This window comes from Musca autumnalis, unplaced genomic scaffold, assembly GCF_047663935.1.
Source record: "Musca autumnalis isolate F117 unplaced genomic scaffold, ASM4766393v1 scaffold_3, whole genome shotgun sequence".
In the NCBI taxonomy this organism is placed as follows: domain Eukaryota; kingdom Metazoa; phylum Arthropoda; class Insecta; order Diptera; family Muscidae; genus Musca; species Musca autumnalis.
This window is the reverse complement of record NW_027411866.1, coordinates 102,680,417-102,702,471: the sequence shown is the minus strand read 5'-3', so window position 1 is coordinate 102,702,471 and position 22,055 is coordinate 102,680,417. Positions and strand designations below refer to the sequence as shown.

Genomic DNA, 22,055 nt, shown 5'->3' with positions numbered 1-22,055 from the left:
AAACAGAAAAAGGAGATCAAAACAATAGCGGTATTCACTCATTGTGAAACAAATCAAAGCATCTTAACGTCGTCGTCTTTGATTTTCAGTTTTATTACACTTTTTTCTTAAAAATTTTTTTTCTTGGCCTCCATTCTTTTACTCTTTTTATTTTTCCCATTTTTCTACCAAACAAACAAAACTCGGACATAAAATAAAACTCACAATAAGGCACAACAATCAGCTGTTCTAACCCTTGTAAAAGTACAATGGAATGTTTACAATACTTTTAGGTCGAGTAGATTAACAACCCTGTGGTAAATTAAACTTTCATGTATTTTGTTGTTGTGGTATTGTAAACACTTGTAGATCTACAATATTAACAAGATGTACAAGATCTACAATGCCACTTTACCAACTTGAGTGAATACCGCTAAAGTGATCTATGAAATAAAATGCAAAGGGAATTCTGAACGACAATGCGGCAAAATGTACATTGGTACAACAAAAGGAAGCCCAAGCACAAGAATATCCGATCACAACAACGATATAGAAAAGAAGAAGCAAACAACAGCTTTAGCGTAACATTGTCTTGAAAGCAACCATACAGCTGATCTTGACAATGTAAACATACTAGATAAAGAAATAATAGAGAATAAGGGATTCCCGTTAGAGAGCTTGCGGATACAACAGAAAATTGAACACGCAATAAATAGAAAAGAGGACAAGGACAACACAAACTCAATTTATACCTTGGCAATTTTTTAGTCGTGTTTTATCTAACAGTTGTGATACCTAGTTTTTAAGAAACCACTGTGATATCTACATTTAATGGCAATTATTTTTGCATTTATTTTAGTTTAATTGTTGTGTCGTAAAATTTTTACTGTTTGTTTTGTTTATTGTTGAAGATTCAATCTCTTCTGATTGCTTGAGTGGAGTATTCCCCCATTGGCTCAACTTCATTTATTACCCTCTATTAGGGGTAGTTTACACTATATGTAAATGTCATATGACATCATATAGTCGCCAATATGTGGAATATTGGGGATTTTCCTTACGCCATTTGCTTTGCGCGTCCACACCAGCAAAAATGTAATAAAATTAAGTCTCCACATTGCCTGCGTGGGTAGATATGGAATGTTTTTATTTCGTGTCATATGACATTGATAGATAGTGTAAACTACCTCTTACAGAGAGTAATGTTTTTCAAAACGAACTGACAGTGTTGCAAAATTTTACTGATCGCTACCAATATCATGATTTCATCCCGGCGAAGGGAATCATCAATTGGCTTCTCAGTTTTTGAAATTATGCCTTTTTAGCGAAAAACCAAACTCTTTAAGTGTCTAGTATTCCCATATGAATGAGAATCACACTCACTTTACGGCTTTTCCAAAGAAACACCAAAATCAAAATATACTGCAACATATCAGCACGTATCAACTAAGAATTCATCGAATTCTGTGAGTTGAAAAAACATCGCTTTGCGCGTGCCTCCGCTGTTTTTTTGTTTGTTTTGTTTAATGTTGAAGATTCAATCTCATTTGATTGCTTGAGTGGAGTATTCCCCCATTGGCTCAACTTCATTTCTCTGTAATAGAGGATAATAAATGAAGTTGAGCCAATATGGTAATACTCCACTCAAGCAATCAAGTAAAATTTTTACACTAACTTGACGAATTTAAATGTAAGAACTTGACGAATGATTATATGTACGTAAAGCTTTTCTTAAAACTAAGGTGAAAAGAAATGTATAAATTGTAATCTTTACTTTGTATCTGTTGTTGCCAGATTTAATAAATTATTCCTGAAGATGTTGGGAAACACCAACGAAACGTCGGATAAAAATAATTAAAAAATAATCTTTATTTTTCCTTAACAAACAAGGACCTTAAAGTCCAATAAGACAAAGTTTTGAAAATTAAATAAGAAAAAGAAAGGTCGAAAAACAAAATTATCCAAAAAATTTTAATTTATTCAAAAATTAAAAAATACTCCTTGGGTTTTCACAAAACTTATATAACTCGTATAAAAACTCATATACTAAAAAAATGTCCATTTGTATAAGAAAGCTGTAATTCATATCGGAAGCGGTTTATTTATTTATTTATTTATTTATTTATTTATTTATTTATTTATTTATTTATTTATTTATTTATTTATTTATTTATTTATTTATTTATTTATTTATTTATTTATTTATTTATTTATTTATTTATTTATTTATTTATTTATTTATTTATTTATTTATTTATTTATTTATTTATTTATTTATTTATTTATTTATTTATTTATTTATTTATTTACTTATTTATTTATTTATTTATTTATTTATTTATTTATTTATTTATTTATTTGTTTATTTATTTATTTATTTATTTATTTATTTATTTATTTATTTATTTATTTATTTATTTATTTATTTATTTATTTATTTATTTATTTATTTATTTATTTATTTATTTATTTATTTATTTATTTATTTATTTATTTATTTATTCGATATCAATACAAAGAAAGCCTACAAGGCGAATTATACATGTATTGTGAGATTACAATTAAAATTTAGATTCCATGGCAGAAAGCCATTTAAAAAAATGAATTCAATAATGTTGATATACGAAATATATATGAAATTAGCAATTTCACAAAATTTAGACCTGAGAAAAATAAAATGGCTTATGTAGAGTAAACGATTCGGTAGAGTTTAAAGGCCACAATCCTACCTACCATACAAAAAAACAATGAACACAATATCTATTGTAGTTTCCGAGAAATAGCTACTTCTTTCTCCAGAAAGTTGCAAAACTTACAAATTTCCCAAACATGGGAAAATTTTTCGTCTTTAGGGTCACCCCACGCCTACACCTTCCTATATTTTGACCTAATTTTTTGGTTTCCTTAGTTTTAATATGTTTACTATCGAATCCCATATAGAAATTAAATATCTTTGACAAAACAAACTTTTGATTTTTGGCCAGGAAAGTCAACTTCTGTATCATTTAGCTAATATGAATCGGGGTGCACTCATTGATATGAGAGAAGTCTCCTTGCCCCCCATTATTATTATTATTATATTAAACAACAATCGTATTCTAATAACACTGTGCAAAACTGAAAATACAAACAACTTCTAGTGGGTATTTTCTAAAAGTACATATTAAGACTTCAAATTCCCTAGTTGGGTTTCGTGCTTTTAGATCGGGTTTGGATTTTATGGCCTCATTTTTACCGGGTAAAACAAAATTTTTCAATTGATCCGTGCGTTATCTCAGAAACTAATAAGAATTTTGCTTTGCGGTCTTCAGCAATATTGTAGTCCTAAAGTTGTAGAACTTATATGTCAAACAGACAAACTACAAAAAAATGCAAAACGCAAACCAAGTTATTTGGGTTATCCATCACTTCTGAGTCCGATATAAACAAATATTAATGACAGTGATCAATACGATAGTACGACTATCGATAGTTTGCCAGCTCTACTTCGAACCCTAAATTCCAAATTAAAGCTAATTTGGTCAGCAAACGTAGCTAAAAACAGCAAATACCTGACATCGGGCCGCATACTATGACTCTCTTAACATTTAGGTGGCCAAATTTGGAAAAATTATTGTTGACCGATCTTCATGATTTTTTACTATTTAATACCTGAGAGTATATGTAATTTAAAAATGTTGCGAAAAAAACAACAAAAACAATAATAATAAAAATAATGGCTGTCAACATTATGATATGAGAAAATGTGAAATAATATGTTTTTTAGAGTAGAAAATTCAGTTAAATTGTCGCTGTTGTAAAAATTTTCGTATCAAAACTACGTATTATATTATTACTAGCAAAATGCCCGCTACTTCGTATGCGGAAAAGAAATAATATTCAAATAAACATTTAATATGGTGAACACTGAACATTTTTATGTACCTTTCGCTATTTAAATTGATATTTAATTTCTTTCAAGTACTGTTCGAGCATGTTTTGTTCGAATTTAAAAAAAGACCTCTACACTTCAACAGCGGCCTAAATTTTAAATTTCAGTCCGAATTTTGGAATTTGTGATATCAAAATGTAGAAAACCGATCGATTCACCAGTCAGGCAACATCAAATTTTCGACGGTTACAAAATACCCCTCAGTAATGTTTTCGACATTTACTGAGTATTTCAGTCATGTAAAACTTCTCTACAAATGGTGTCGTAAGGCACGCCGTTCGGACTCGGCGATAATCAGTACGTCTCATATCATTGATCTAATATGAATCGGGGTGCACTCATTGATATGAGAGAAGTCTCCCTTGTCCCGTCTGGGATGTTTGTGAAACAATTATTACATTATTTAGAAACCGAATTCGTGTTAATATAGAAACAATAAAACATTATTCAGTACAATTTTTAGAATCCAGAACCTTAGCTCATTAGCTTGTCACAGTTTTAGCTCAACTTGTTCACCCAATGTCAATAGTATTACATGTGGAAACCTTTCATACATTTAAAGGTGGATTTTAATAAACATTCTGATCCAATCTCAACAGTGATCCTCACAACAAATTTCAATTATCGATTCACCCAATACCAGTGCTTCAATATTTAGTATTACTTAATACTCGTAGTACATTTATTATACGACCATTTCTAAAAATGAACCTGTCGAATAGACAATAACCTTTTCCTTAGCCCAATACCAAATTGATTGCAATTTTGTACTTTTCACACACTAATTATATTATTCCAGCTTCATTGCTACACCAACGTCAAATTTAATACCATTGAGTACATTTCGTATTCTCAATAAGTCAGCCAGCCCTAAGCCTAATTTCAGAATTTGTAAGCATTTAAAAAAATTCTTATCTAAACACCATCACCATCCCTCAACAACAATTCGAAATTCCACTTTATCCCTTCAACGCCAAACTGGTACCAAATTCAGTACCTATAATATGTATAAGTTAAAAAACTACTGCCTTTTATCCAAAACATAATCCCAACCGGAATTTAGTATTTTTCGTATACATAAGTACGTACACATAATATCGAATTTCACAATTTCAGCTCTACTAATTTACACAATAACAGTTTGAACCAAATTCTGTTCCATTTTGTAATTTTGTATGTATATCCACAACGACATCCATACCCTACACATCAAGAGGGATTATAATACCAAATTTCCGAATTCCATCTCTATTCATAATACCATTAATACTTTTCGTATGAAAGTACGAATTTCAAAAACTATCTCCAACAGTAATTCCAAATTTCAGGATACTACCCTATCCGTCCACCTAAAACTAAATTGTACGAAATTAAGTACCATTTAGTACTTTTCGTAACCATAAGTACGAACTTCCAAAACTATCTCAGTCCTACACTCCAACAGTAATCTAAAATTCAGGATTCCAGCTCTCTCCGTTCACCCAAGTATAAATTGTACCAATTTAGTACCACTTAGTACAATCCGTGCCCATAAGTACGAATTTCCAAAACTTCCTTAACCCTACACTCCAACAATAACCTTAACTCGAAATTCCAGGATTCCCGCTCTATCCATTCACCCAAATATAGATTGTACTAAATTAAGTGTCATTTAGTACATTCCATACCCATAAGTACGAATTTCCAAAACTACCTCAATCCTACACTCCATAAGTAATCTTAATTATAATCTGTTTACCCAAATCCAAAATGTACAAAACTTAGTACCATTTAGTACTTTCCGTACCCATAAGTACGGACATCCGAAACTACCTCAATCCTACACTCCATAAGTAATCATAATTCCAAATTTCAGGATTCCAGCTCTATCGGTCCACGTAAATTTCAATTGTACCAAATTTAGTACCTTCCGTACACATAAGTACGAATTTCTAAGACTAACTCAATCCTACAGTCCAACAGTAATCTTAATTCCAAATTTCAGGATTCCAGCTCTATTCGTTCACCCAAATCTAAAGTATACCAAAGTTAGTACCATTTAGTACTTTCCGTACCCATAAGTACGAATTTCCAAAACTACCTCAATCTTACACCCCATAAGTAACTTAAATTAAAATTTCAGGATTCCAGCTCTATCTGTTCACCCAAATCCAAATTGTACCAAATTTAGTACATTTAGTACCTTCCGTACCCATAAGTATGAATTTCCAAAACTACCTCAATCCTTCACTCCATCAGTAACCTCAATTCCAGATTTCAGGATTCCAGCTCTATCCGTGCACCCAAATCCAAATTGAGTACCATTAAGTACTTTCGTACAAATTTCCACAACTTGTTCAATCCTACAGCCCAATAGAAATCTTTATTCAATATTTCAAGATTCCAGCTCTGTCCGTTTACCTAAATTTAAATTGTACCAAATTTAGTATTTTCCGTACCCATAGGTACGAATTTCCAAGATTAACTCAATCCTACAGTTCAACAGTAATCTTGATTCCAAGTTGCAGGATTCCACCTATATCCATTCACCCAAATCCAAATTGTACCAAATTCACGACCGTTTAGTACTTTTCGTACGAATAAGTAAAAATTTTCAAAACTACCTCAATCCTATTCTCTAACAGTAATAATAATTCAAAATTTCAGGATTCCACCTCTATCCATTCACCCAAATCCAAATTGTATCAAACTTACTACTTTTCGTACACATAAGTACGAATTTCCAAAAATAACCCTCATATCTCAATCCTACTCTTCAATAGTAGTCTTAATTTTAAAATTCAAGTTTCCAGTTTTATCCGTTCACTCAAATCCAAATTGTACTAAATTTAGTACACTTTAGTACTTTTCGTACACATGAGAACGAATTTCCTTTCATCGACACCACCTCCCATCCTTTATTTCCATACCAAATTTTAAGATTCTAGCTATAGCCGTTCAAAATATACAACTGGTACTAAATTTTATAACTTTTAGTACTTTTCGTACACTTCTAGGTCGAAATTCCAAAAACCCTATGGTACATCTTTCTAACTCTCCACCAATGACCCTCATCCCAAATTTCAGAATTCTAGCTTTTCCCGTTTGCCTAATACAAAGGGTACCATATTTAGTACCATTTATTACTTTTCGTACCCTTCCAGTTCGAATTTCCAAAAACCGAGCCTTATCTGACGCCTACATACTAACACCAACCTACACTCAAAATTTCAAGCTTCTAGATTCATCCGTTTCGTCTGCGCATTGATTATAAGGCGGTCAGCCACACAAATGAGACAATGTTTAGTACATTTTAGTGCTTTTCGCACCCTTGTAGGACGAATTTCCAAAAACCCAGCCTTATCGAGCACCTTCGCCCCAAGATTAACCCTCACACAAAATTTCAAGATTCTAGCTTCAGCCGTTTCGTCTGAGCGTTGATTACACTGTGCTACAGTGAAAATTTGCAGGGGTTCTAATGCATAAATTCGGTTTTGTGGGAGTCCACAGAAGACGAAAATACCTTTGGTTTCTTTGGGTCACTTCGGTTTTTCATTTTACAACGGTAAATGTAGTGAAAAACGGGCTTTCTTGGATTTTCAAATTTAAACGGACATTACTTCTTTTTTCCACAACCGATTTGCACACACTGTTCTTCATTATAAAGGGGAGAGTAATGCCTTTCGAACAAGCCATAGGTTTTTAAAATCGGTTAACAAATGGCTAAGTAATAGTGGTTTAAGTGTGACAAAAACGCATTAAAAAACATGAAAATGTTTTTCCTTGTGCTCTAGGCTGCGTAAATGACACCTAACAGTACAATTATTTAAAGTTAGCAAGTAGGAAATTTAGTTGGCTTTCCAAAATGGGAAAAACCAACAAAATCCGTTGAAAAATGAATGCGTTATGGCATTTTTTGCGTTTCACCTTTTTGGTTTTTTTCATATTTTCCTTTATAAAACATTGATACCTTGTGCGTAATTGTTAAGCAGGATAATCACAATTAGAATCATACATGCTAAGATACCCATCTTTTATAAAGGAAAATATAAAAAAACCAAAAAGTTGAAACACAAAAAATGCCATAACGCATTCATTTTTGAACCAATTTCGTTGGTTTTCCCCATTTTGGAAAGCCAACTAAATTTCCTACTTGTTAGCAGTAAATAATTGTACTGTTAGGTGTCGTTTACACAGCCTAGAGCACAATGAAAAACATTTTACTGTTTTTTAATGCGTTTTTGTCACACTTAAACCACTATTACTTAGCCATTTGTTAACCGATTTTAAAAACCTATGGCTTGTTCGAAAGGCATTACTCTCCCCTTTATAATGAAGGACAGTGTGTGCAAATCGGTTGTGGAAAAAAGAAGTAATGTCCGTTTAAATTTGAAAATCCAAGAAAGACCATTTTTCACTACATTTACCGTTATAAAATCAAAACCCGAAGTGACCCAAAGAAACGAAAGTTATTTTCGTCTTCTATGGACTCCCACAAAACCGAATTTGTGCATCAGAAATCCTGCAAAAAAATTTTGTCCACTTTTGTATCACAGTGTTATTAATCAGTCAGCCATACAATAAGCACCATTGTTAGTACATTTTAGTGCTTTTCGCACCCTTGTAGGACAAATTTCCAAAAACCCAGCCTTATCGAGCACCTTCGCCCCAAGACTAACACTCACACAAAATTGCAGGTTTCCAGCTTCAGCCGTTTCGTCTGGGCGTTGATTATTAGGCGGTCAGCCACACAAATTTAAAATTTTTAGTACATTTTAGTGCTTTTCGCACCCTTGTAGGACGAATTTCCAAAAACCCAGCCTTATCGAGCACCTTCGCCCCAAGACTAATCCTCACTCAAAATTTGGGAATTCTAGCTTCAGCCGTTTCGTCTGGGCGTTGATTCTTAGTCGGCCCCCACACAAATTTGACCATTTTTAGTACATTTTAGTGCTTTTCGCACACTTGTAGGACGAATTTCCAAAAACCCAGCCTTATCGAGCACCTTCGCTCCAAGACTAATCCTCACCCAAAATTTGGGAATTCCAGCTTAAGCAGTTTCGTCTGGGCGTTGATTCTTAGTCGGCCCCCACACAAATTTGACCATTTTTAGTACATTTTAGTGCTTTTCGCACCCTTGTAGGACGAATTTCCAAAAACCCAGCCTTATCGAGCACCTTCGCCCCAAGACTAATCCTCACCCAAAATTTGGGAATTCTAGCTTCAGCCGTTTCGCCTGGGCGTTGATTCTTAGTCGGCCCCCCACACAAATTTGACCATTTTTAATACATTTTAGTGCTTTTCGCACCCTTGTAGGACGAATTTCCAAAAACCCAGCCTTATCGAGCACCTTCGCCCCAAGACTAATCCTCACCCAAAATTTGGGAATTCTAGCTTCAGCCGTTTCGTCTGGGCGTTGATTCCTAGTCGGCCCCCCACACAAATGGTACCATTTTTAGTACATTTTAGTACTTTTCGTACCCTTCTAGGACGAATTTCCAAAAACCCAGCCTTATCGAGCACCTTTGCCCCAAGACTAATCCTCACACAAAATTTGGGGATTCTAGCTTCAGCCGTTTCGTCTGGGCGTTGTAGATCACATAATCACTTTACTCTTTTATATATATAGATTACTTATTTATAATTAATCGATTTTTAATGTACTCAATAAGTTTTGTTGCATTATAAAATATTTTTGATATAAAATTGTGTTGAGGGTAAAATCAATAAACAAAATATTAAATGGTGTCGGAAAATGGAAAATATAAGAAACCTGATTGGAAAAGACGTTGACTATGCAAAATGTAACAATTTTTAAAACGCTTTGTGTACCCGTTTTAATTTAAAATGGGTTTCATCCCACCGAATAAAAGCCTTCTTTATGTTGGGCCGACTACTTCCCTATACTTTGACAGAGCTGTGAAAGACCTGCAATGGAAATCAAAGAATTGTCTCTCCGCACAAAAATGCGGAGATTTACAAATATTCTAAATACCAACATAGTCCATCAATTATCCCCCAGCCTCCCCTCAAAAACTTCAGATCTCATTATGTTATGTCTTCGGACCAAGCGCTTGCGCATATAACAATGGTCAACACGAATTTTGTTTCATCCGTTTTTTTTTGTGTTTCTTACTCAAATTTGCGAGTTATTTTCAAGTTTTCCTCCATCGGCTCTTGTTCTTGAGATATAGCTCAGGACCCAATGTTAAAATTTATACCCAGATTTTCGTTACCTTGGCAACCAAACTACTTTTTTATACCCTCCACTATAATATGGAGGATACAATTAAATTTGTCATTCCGTTTGTAACACATCGAAATGTTCATCGGAGACCCTATAAAATATTCTTGATCAGGATAAACTTCTAAGTCGATACAACTCGCAACATTTAAGATAGAGCTTTGTAATTTGGTATAGAAGTTTCTATTACTGCTAGGATGTTTGGTATTGCACAATGTCTATATCGGTCCACGCTTTGATATAGCCCCCAAAGAACGGTACCAGCCGATTTTCGGTATTTTGATGGTTGTGGCCACAATAATCCACCGAAATGGATGAAATTTGGTAATTTGTCTTCGTTGGGGGTATGAAACTTTCCCCCAGAAACTTGTCGGTACAGATCCACGCCTTAATATAACTCTCATAGAACGGAACCTCCCCATTTACGGTATTTTGAAGGTTTTATCGAAATGTCGGAAATTTGGTATTTAGTATTTTTTTTTTTTTTTTGAGTCTAAAAACTTTCCACCAGAAATTTGTAGGTATAGACCGACGTTTTTATATAGGTCCCATGGAACGGTGTCTCCCGAATTTAGGTATTTTGTAGGTTAGCCACATTGTTTTACCGAACTTGCTGAAATTTGGTTTTTAGTCTTCTTCATAAGCGAAAGGAAACTAATTGTTCCATTTTACTTCAGTACAACTTGAAGTAATTGAGTAATTTAAACTAGAATTACGTCATCAAGACAAAAAGAGGGTGCTGCATATTGTATGTCAAAACGTGAGGTGTGTCCAATAGTCCAGTGAAAATAAATGGGTCGTAACATTCGTATTTTAGGCCAGAATATTGAAAATACCATGATATATTATAGTTTTGCGTTGAAAAATTTTACGTAATTTAAGGTTTATATTAGATTTCTTTGTTAAATTGTGTATGTTTTTTCAACACAAATCTAGCAAATATTAGATATTTTATTTCTCATACAACCAAAATGAGCGGGCATCTTATGTATTGGGACTATATGCACCAAGTTTTACTTCGATATCTCTTTTAATGCCAGAGTAAAATTGGAAAAAGTCACACTGAGGGCCTACAATACAATTTTTGGTGGGGAGGTTTTTGACCACTTACATGCCAAATATTAGCTAATTCTGTCTGAATACGTATCTAAAAACGTGAAAACACCGGAAATCGGGAGGTACCGTTATATTGGGGCTATTCGAAAATGTGGATCTATGTTCACAATATTAATTGGAGCGTGTTTTGACTTTAGTATTCCTGGCAAATGAATAAAATTATGCAGAACAAAATTAACTGACACTAGATCAGCAGTTAAAATAGGCAAGGACCTCTACGAGAGTTTCAATACCAAACGGGGTTTCAGTCTATCGCGGAAAAAGTCATTCGAGATGCAAATGTGTACACAAGGAATGACAAAAATTACACCATATGCAATAAAGAAATAATGTTACTGGCGTACTCAGATGACATCGACATCTTATGTTGATCAGAACTTACCGTAACCGCCACCTTTGGAAAAATTGGTCGGTGTCTACGACCAACCGTGGACGCTGAAATATAAAAATTGATACAATTAGTGACGTCAACGGCATTTCCATAAATATAAATAAATAAAAACATCAGTTTCCACGGTCCGTCTGAACCAACTTTAAATGGAAGGAGCTCGCACCTGGGAAGTTTTTACGGATTCTGAAACTACATGTTCATATATGAGAAAAATAAAAAAAAAAACAAAGTTCACATTTTTAAGGTTTTTTTTCGGTTTTCACGATTTTGCTTAGAAACAACAAGCCCCACTTTTTCACAAAATTTAAAAAAAATCGGAGAGTTTTCGTTGGTGTCGTTCGATTACACATGTGGATTAAACAGGCTACATTTTCAAAAAGTGACACTTACATGGAATAACTTTACTAAACACGCTCCGGTCTTGTTGGATTTTCTAAATATATGTATAATGTCGTTCTTCAACGAAACATATATCTTTTGGGGGGACAGTCCCGGTTACCCCGGTTATTTTTTCCGTTTTACCTGAATATGTGCGTTTTTCTCTTATAGGTGATGTGAAAATTTTAGAACAAATTTATAGAGAATTTTTCCGTCTACAACATTTGTTTAAGTCACTTTTTGATTAGATCTACCGTTTTCAAGAAAAAATCCGAAAACCTTAAAAATTTATAAATTTTGACCTTTGCATACGTGGTATTGATGGGGACTATTAGGAAAAAAGCTTCTAATGGCAAATCCTAGCTCTCCACCAAAATTCAGCTTTGTTTGAATTTTTGCTATTTCAATGTCTATTTTGACTGGACTAAAATGTTTCTGTAAAACTAAACTGTTTCATGCCAAAAATGGTATTATAATCTATACAGGAAAATCATCACAATCAATCATATTTATTTTAAGAAGTTGTGGTATCTATTTTCCTTTGCATTACTTCAAACTAATTTTTTTTTTTGCCCCACAAATCAAAGTAAATAAACAAATCCCTTTCAATAGCAATTTACGAAAGACAAAACCAAATAAACATAACTAAGAATACAAATGATACGGTTAAATGATGTCATCTGGCCGAAGCAAGCAATGAACTAACTACCATTACAAAACACCGAAACCCATAACTAAACCAGGACAATTAGTTGAATGTTGATTGCTTCATTGTATTGAATTACAGCTAAGCTATGATAACCACTGGTACTCAAATGGGTATTAAAGCATCATCGTAACCTGATAACATAGCAAACGGAAATGGAATTCATTTAGGATGCAAATAACAACCCTGAAGCACCAATGGATAATCATTTCTGGGCATAATACAAGGATCAAATAGAATTATAATGAGCCCATGGCAGCAGGGTCAAATGGTCGAAAACAAAAGTCAGAACACGCTATTAAATTGTCAATAAACAACATTGAGTAGGCATTGCAGATATGTTAAGCCGTACTAATGTGGGTGTATGTAATTATATTTAATTAAACATAAAGAGGAGATGTTAATGACCTGCCAACGGATATATTTTCTATTATATATTGGATTATGTTCTTACAGCAGTATTTAACGTTTTAGAAGGCGGAAATAGGAAATTTGTATGGCAATAAATTAAAAAAAAATGTTAATGTTTACAAGTTGTAAAATTAAACGAAAATAGCACACTCTAACTCAATTTACATATGTACAAGTAAAAAAGAGTCCAGAGATTTCGGGGACAGATTAAAACCGTTTGCGGGAAAGGTCAACATTAGGGAAGTACTCCTGTCTTTTCATTTTATTGTACTGAGGGTTTTTTTAGTAAGATGGGCTACTAAAGAAACAAACGCCTTTACTCATAAAATTTAACGTTCATGGATCACCAAAAATCCGCACCCATAAACCAAAGATTAAAGGCTGAATTATCCGCGTCTGTTTATTATACCCTCCACCATAATATGGAGGGTATAATTAAATTTGTTAATCCGTTTGTAACACATCAAAATATTCATCGGAGACCCTATAAAGTATACATATTCTCGACCAGGGTAAAATTCTAAGTCGATATAACCATGACTGTCTGTCTGTCCGTCTGTTGAAATCAAGATACAGCTAGCAATTTTTAGGATAAAGCTTTGTAATTTGGTACAGAAGTTTCTATTACTCCTAGCATGTTTGGTATTGAAAATGGGCTATATCAATATTCCTCCGAAATGGCTGAAATTTGGTATTTAGTCTTCATTTGGGGTATAAACGTTTCAATATGAAATTTGTCGGCATAGGCCCACGCCGTCATATAGCTCCCTATTTCCGGTATTTTGATGGTTGTGGCCTCAATATTCCACCGAAATGGCTAAAATTTGAGTTTTATTTGGAGTATGAAATTTCCCATATGAAATTTATCGGCATAGGAGCACGCTTTCATATAGCCCCCATAGAACGGTACCACCCCATTTCCGGTATTTTGAAGCGTGTGGCCTCATTGTTCCACCGAAATGGCTAAAATTGGTATTAAGTCTTCATGTGGGGTATAACACCTTCTATATGAAATATATGGCTAGAGGTCCACGCCTTCATATAGCCCCCATAGAACGGTACCTCCCGATTTGCGGTATTTTGAAGCTTGTGGCCCCATTGTTCCACTGAAATGGCTAAAATTTGGTATTTAGTCTTCATATGGGGTATAAAACGTTCTATATGAAATTTGTCGGTAGAGGTCCACGCCTTCATATAGCCCCCATAGAACGATATCTCCCGATTTCCGGCATTTTGAAGGTTGTGGCCTCAATACTCCACCGAAATGGCTGAAATTTGGTATTCAGTCTTCATTTGGAGTATAAAACTTTCCATATGAAATTTCTCGGTATAGGTCCATGCCTTCATATAGCCCCCATAGAACGATACCTCCCCATTTCCGGTATTTTGAAGGTTGTGGCCTCATACCACCGAAATGGCTGAAATTTGGTAATTAGTCTTCACTTACAGGACAACACTTTCCATATGAAAGATATAGGTTAACGCCTTCATAAAGCCCCCATATAACAGTAACTACCGATTTAGGGTATTTTGAAGCTTGTGGCCTCATTGTTCCACCGAAATGGCTGAAATTTGGTTTTTAGTCTTCATTTGGGGTATAAAACGTTCTATATGAAATTTGTCGGTAGAGGCCCACGCCTCCATATAGCCCCCATAGAACGATACCTCCCGATTTCCGGCATTTTGAAGGTTGTGGCCTCATTGTTCCACTGAATAGGCTGAAATTTGGTATTTAGTCTTCATATGGGGTATAAAACTTTCTTTTGAAGTTTGTTCCTCATTGTTCCACCGGAATGGCTGAAATTTGGTTTTTAGTCTTCATTTGGGGTATAAAACTTTCTGTGTGAAATTCGTCGGTTGATGTCCACGCCTTCATATAGCCCCCATAGAAGGATACCTCCCGATTTACGGTATTTTGAAGGTTGCGGCCTCAATATTTCACCGAAATGGCTAAAATTTGGTATTTACTGATAGGAGTGACTTATGTAGATGCAACCCTAACACATCGTAATGTTTCGCTCAAACTTACATCCAGTTGTAATTTGGATTGTATCTTCCAGTATTACCCTCACAAAAGATATGCATTTTGCCTTAAGTGCAATTTCGAGGTTGTTTTAAAATGTTCGTCGAAGGTAGTCCTTGTGATTCCTATTGCAACAATAAAGTTTTTTCGCGGAAAAGTCAATGCTTTTAAGAGCTCTAAAATATTTTATGGTGATCGTAGAAGTGGCTTCCAAAATTAGATCCACTTTCAAAGTTGACTATGCCGGTTAACTCCTTCACTTACTTCCATTATTTCCATTAATTCAATAACATTTTCCGTACAATTTTCATTTGTTGTAACATTTGTTTTAATAAGCTATTGTAATATTTGTTTTTCTTTTTTGCAGGGTCACAATATGAACTACCAGACAACAAATCCGTAAGAAAAACAAACAAGTGCGAGAACAAAGAAAGCAAATAGGAACGCTCATGAAAATATTTGGAGAAAACTCCAGTACAAAGCATCTCTGCTAGCATGCTCCGAGCACAATTCAATTCACTATGCAGAACAATAAAAGTGAATAACAAACATTTTTGGACTAAACAACACCAACAACCACTACAACAAAAACAACACCAGCAACGCATCAGGGAGTCAATGTAATTAATTCTAATGAAATCAACAATTAAAACTAAGGCGAAACCAATTTTAAAGAACAACGTAATTGGAAAAGCTAGCAGCAGTGTGGATAAGGTGGGCAGGCAGGGATGAGATTTCGAACCCTCCTAGGCCAGTGATTTAACGCATCAACAGAATTGTAGGATAGTAATTGAAACAAACAAATCGTCTATCCTATACTTGGCATCTGCTTTGCATACAAGCAGATCCATTTGCACCGCTCCAGCACAACAATACTAATTGCCAACTTTTGGATTAATCAAATGAGTTGGGAATGGTGCTACACCACGACACGGCTATACAACACAGGATTATGAATAATCTACACCAGACACTGGTCACAGTTGTTACAGAGACAGTTGCTGCTGTCATGGCACCCTCAATTATGGACAATAGTAATCCTCCGATCCCTTATAATAACATAGTCAACATGCCAGTCACGAACACAAGCCACTCAGCCAACAACAACAGCATAACAAGCAGAAATAGTAGTAGTGAAAACATCATCATTGCCAACAGTAGCAGCATCCTACCTACCATTGCCACCAGCCACCATAACCTTTCCCAACCACATCCAACAGGTCATATATATTGGGGCAGTGATGGTGGTGGCGGAAGTTCTTCTTCTCTGGGTAGTATTGGTTTTGGCATGGGAGATGAATTCAGTCCCGACGGTTTCGATCCTGGCTTTGGCTACGACACAGACAATTCAACATATTTCTATCACAATTACAATGGTACAGATTATCCCTTCCATTGTCAAGACAGAGATCCCCTCTCAAATCTTAGCTATTGGAATCTCACCTGTGATACACCTGTGGAGTATGTGGTACCTTTGTATGGTTATTGCATGCCGTTCCTGTTAATAGTCACCGTATTGTCTAACTCATTCATTGTCCTGATATTAAGTAAAAAGAATATGTCAACGCCAACCAATTTTGTGTTAATGGGTAAGTTAATAAAGAAGAAGCAGATAGATGTAATGGAAAACGAGGGAAATGGATAAAACAATTTTATATGCGATTCTGATGGATTAGTTTGAGGTTTTTGTGAAATGCAGGAATGACTTTGTGGTTGTTTCTTAAATATTTGTGATTCTGGACATTGTCAACTATATTAGTTCATTATTTGATTATCGTTAAGAGGGTAACATTTGATTGCATTGCTGTTAGCTGCATAACACCTATGTATATGTATAACAAACAGTTAATTCGGCAAAGTATTTCACATTATCTTCAGTGATATTCGCATACATGAAGACGTAAAATGTGGGAAAGAAAACGTAACGATATCTATTGATATGAGTCCTAAATTAAAGATAAAATGGCTACACCTAAACATGGAACTGTGCATGTTCAACTTTTTTTGCAAGGAGAGATTTTGTTCATTCAGAACTCAAAATGCAAAATTACAGAGAAATCGCTTGCAAAATTTTGCTAAAATCGTCAAAACAACAAAAACCGGACGATACATTTATATGGGGGGTATACCATAGTATGGTATATTAAGTTAGTTTTTTCCGTTTGGAACGCATTGAAATACTCCTTTGCGACACTATAAACCGAATTACCGATTTCCGGTATTTTGCTATTAGTTTTAAACGAACTAGCTGTAATTTGACTTTTGATGTTCCTAAGGGTCACGAAACTTCTCCACCAAAAATTCTCACATTATACCCACTAATGCAGGTACACTAATTGCTAAATCATTCTTAAAATCGCAAAATTAAGAAGTTTTTAATATGTATAAAATAAATTCCTAAAAACAAATGTTAATAAATTAGTTTGGTAAAGTAACATATTTTGCGCAGTGGTATATAGAGAAAAACTTTATTGACAAATATTAAACAAAATAGAAAAAATGGTAATTATTCGAATCCCACTACCAAATAGAATTAAAAATTTTTGTAATTAATCGTAGTTTAATACAAAAAATTTCAAGAAAATCGAAGAGTAAATTCATTGATAAAATCAATTTAAATATTAAATCGCGAAAATTTCATCCAAGCCCTCTGTGCAATTTTTTTTCTATTTTTAATTAAATATCTGAGAAAAAAAGTAAAAAATACAAAAAAATTCTATTTGGAAGAAATATTTCTTTTTCAAGGCGCGATATCTCTGGAACCTTAAGTCAAAAAAAAAAAAAAAATCTAAAAATATACTTAAATGTTTTTCTGATAAGCAGTATCACCACACAAAAAATAAAGGAAATCTAAAACCTCTTTTCGAAAAAGTGTCCGATTTCACTCAGAAATCCCCATATGTATATTATTGTTCAGCATAAAATTCTAAGTCGATATAAACAAGTCCGTCTGTTTGTCCGTCCCTCTGTCGCTTTAAACCGAGATACAGCTCGCAATATTAAGTATAGAGCTTGCCACAGAAGTTTCCATTACTCCTAGAATGTTTGGTATTGGACTACATCGGTCCACGTTTTGATGTAGCTCCCATAGAGTACCTCTCGGCTTTGGTATTTTGAAGGTTTCGGTGTCAATATCAAATATTCCAGAAGAGAATTATCAGAAAAGATCAACGTTTTCATATAGCCGCCATAGAAGGGTACCTCACAATTTTTGGGTTTTTGAAGTTTATCCAACCGAAATGGCTGAAATTTAACATTTAGTTTTAAACTTTACACCGGAAATTTGTCGGTATAGGTATAAAGGTTGTGGCCTCAATATCCAACTTTAATGGCTGACATTTGTAATTTAGTCTTCGTTGGGGGTATAAAACCTTTCACCAGAAATGTGTCGGTTTAGGTCCATGTCTTCATATAGCTCCATCCCTATTTGCAAGGTTTAAGCGTCATTGTCAAGCTAAAATGAATGAAACGTAGTATTTAGTCTTCTTTGGAGCTACAGCACTTTTCCCCAAAATTTGTTAGTACAGGTCCACGGTTTTATATAGCCCCCATTTTTGGTATTTTGAAAGTTGTAGCCTCATTATCCCTCCGAAATGACTGAAATTTGGTATTTAGTCTTCCACCTGAAGTTTGTCGGTATAGGTCCACTTCTTCATATAGCCCCCAAAGAACGGTACCTCCCGATTTGCGGCATTTTAAAGTTTGTGGCCTCAATATTCCACCAAAATGGCTGAAATTTTGTACTTAGTCTTCATTGGTCGTATAAAACTTTCCCCAGAAATGTGTCGGCACAGATTTACGCCTTCATATAGCCCCCATAGAACGGTACCGCCGATTTTCGGTGTTTGTGGATTCAATATCCCACCACAATGACTAAAATGTGGTATTTTGTATTTTTGTATTTGTATTTTTTGGGATATTTTCTACTGAAATGACTGTATCGTAGTATTTCGAATTTTGAATGTCTCATTGGTAGTAGACCATGTTTAAATAAAAGAATATGGTAACATATTCCACTTCTCTTAGGAATTAGCCTTGACGTGGGTTACGTGAAACTAATTGTTCCATTTCACTTCAATACAAATCGTAGTTGAGGGTATAACAATTTCGGTCGTCAAACTTAACGCCTACTTGTTTTATGGTATGAAATGAAACAACGAACAAAATAAGTCCTGGACTGAACCATGTTAACGCTGGTCAGGACCGTTCCGTAGTATTTTTCATCCCCTACATCACCCAATTCGCGAATATTACAGGTTGATATTTCATTGAACACTGATGATATGTAATGCCTGAAGTCATTTTAATTTATATTATTATTATTTTACATAAGTAAAAAAGAATCTTTTAACGACATTAAAACCCTTTCGATAACACCCCAGGCATCAATTGAAATTATATGTTAATTACAGAGGGGCTCAAAGCTTTTAACAAATATATTCCTTTTTTATTAATTTCTAAAAAAAGCGAAAAACTTTTATTGTAATTTAGCATTAAACATTGTCAAAATGTTGTTTTTATGAGTTTTTGTTGGGCCGCGACATGATAAAATAATTAAATTGAACTACAACAAAAGAACTTCATCAAATCATCAAATTCTACCACTGTTGATGACTCTATCAATTGTTACAAAAGTGGACATTAACACAAAAAGTATAGAAACAACACAAAAGTTGTGAACAGCGATACTGAAAATATTTGAAATTACCATCTCTGTTATCATTAGCATTGTTCTTTTTCTCTCTTTGTTGAAACATTTAAATGCTCCCTTAATATTGTTTTCTTAACGTTTTTTGTTATGGAAAATATAATACAGAAGTGGGTGTGTGCTGCAAACTACAGCAATTTAAGATAATTTTATATCTTTTCAAATGATTTCTTCTTGTGTCTTTTCTCGTTTTATTCGGAGAATTGTTTAGCGTTTTTATTCTTTGCTTTCTCTTTAAATATTCGTTAAAATTTAAAGAAGTTTTTGTCATCGGTATGATTGAAAATTTAATAATAACGACATTAGCTACTATTGTGAGCATTTGTAAAAGTTTTTCACTTAAATGTGAATTTATTTAATAATAAATAAAATACAAAAAGACTTAGGTATCAGATTAATGTACTGTACATTGAACATATTTAGCAGTCCTAGTTAAAAAAAAAAAAATTAATTAATTTCGACTGGGCACAACTATCTATATATACACTCAAAACACATATTTCAGCATAATCAGCTAGATATTATTATAAAAAAGCTGTAAACGTCTTGAAAAATATGTATTTAAAAATATTAGATATTGTTTAATTTTTCTAAATCCAATCTTTATCAATTTGAAGGCTGCTATCAATTGAACATTATTGTTAATCAAATGCTGAACGAAGAAGTATTCGATATTTGGTGATTTAGAATAACGTGATCCCGCACAGTATGCTGAGATTGGGTGTGTTTGGTGAGCTTTCTCTTCGAATGAATCAACGATTTGTTTTTTCCTGAACCGTTAGCACTCTCCCAGACTTTTATAGAGCTTTATAATTCGGTTTAGAAGTTTCTAATTTCCTACGATGTTTGGTATTGAAACTGGGGTATACCTCCACATTTTCGGTACTTTGAAGGTTCTGGCCTCAATATCGCACCAAAATGGCTGAAATATGGTATTTCGTCTTCGTTGGTCGCAACTTTCCACCAGAAATTTGTCATTATAGGTCTACGTCTTCATAAAACCTCTATAGAGCGGTCCTCCCGATTTTCGGTATTTTGAAGATTTTAGCGTCATTGGATGAAATTTGGTATTTAGTCTGCGATGGGAATATATAATATTCCAGATGATAATTATACATACAGATCCACGCCTTCATATAGCCCCATAAAATGGTACCTCCCGATTTTAGATATTTTCAAGATTGTGGCCTCAATACAACACCTAATTGGGGTTTGACATTTGGCATTAGTCTTCATCGGGGGTATAAAACTTTCCACCTAAAATTTTTAGCTATAGATCCAAGTTTTCACACGCAAAAAAACGGCCTCTCTAACATATGTCCCAAACATATTTTGCAGCAAACATATATATGTTTGCAACAGTCCCAAACATAATATATGTTTGGGTCTGCAAACAAAGATATGTTTGGGTGCAAACATTTTATATGTTTGGGTGCAAAATAATACAAACCCAAAAGGCACAAAAAAAGAACAAACACATGCACCAGTGGGCGCTTACTGAGAGCAAGGAAGCGTAAAATTCAATGTAAAACACTTTGAAATGTGTGCTCACTTGCTCTCAGTAAGAACTCACTGGCTATCTCTATACTATACACACAAATGTTGTGGTTTTTTATTAAAAGGCAAAAGAACAACAAACACAAAGGTACATACAAAATTCCAAAGAAATACATAACACACTTTAATAAAAGAAAAACTGATTGAAATAATTTTTAAATAGTCACACTTTTAAAAAGGAAAAATATATAGAAACGTAGTTGAACGCTTCTCCTTAGTTGTGAAATAAAACAAATTGTCCTCATAGTTGAAATCATCAGCGGGGAATCGGCATCTAGAATCAAATGATTATGTAATGTAATAAATAAATATGGATATGCCATATTTCAAATATGCATAAGTATGCATTTAATTACCAATATTAAATGCGATTTCTTCCTTGTCCAATAAAATAATTCCATTCAACTTTCCGATTCAATTATAAAATGTATTGGGCATTTGATTTACTAAAAAGCACAATTTCTTTAAGAAAACACAAAGCACTGATTTATTAACTCACTTTACCGTCTTGACTCTACAAAGGCACCTAAAACACTGAAGAAAGAAAAAAAATATATAATTCATATCATTTCTTCTTTTTTTTTTCTTGTTGGTTAACAACAACAAAACAAGAAACACACGAGTTTAACGCT

At 33.9% G+C, this 22,055-nt stretch overlaps 1 protein-coding gene across 1 annotated transcript in view; it reads left to right on the top strand.

The window, feature by feature from the left end:
• SPR (G protein-coupled sex peptide receptor) overlaps positions 1 to 22,055 on the top strand; it is a 313,996-nt gene that overhangs the window by 223,436 nt on the left and 68,505 nt on the right. Inside the window, exon 3 of the mRNA XM_073973337.1 lies at positions 15,526 to 16,747. Within this exon, the coding sequence (XP_073829438.1) occupies positions 16,072 to 16,747 (676 nt within the window). The 5' untranslated portion in view covers positions 15,526 to 16,071. The remainder of the gene's footprint in view (positions 1 to 15,525; positions 16,748 to 22,055) is intronic.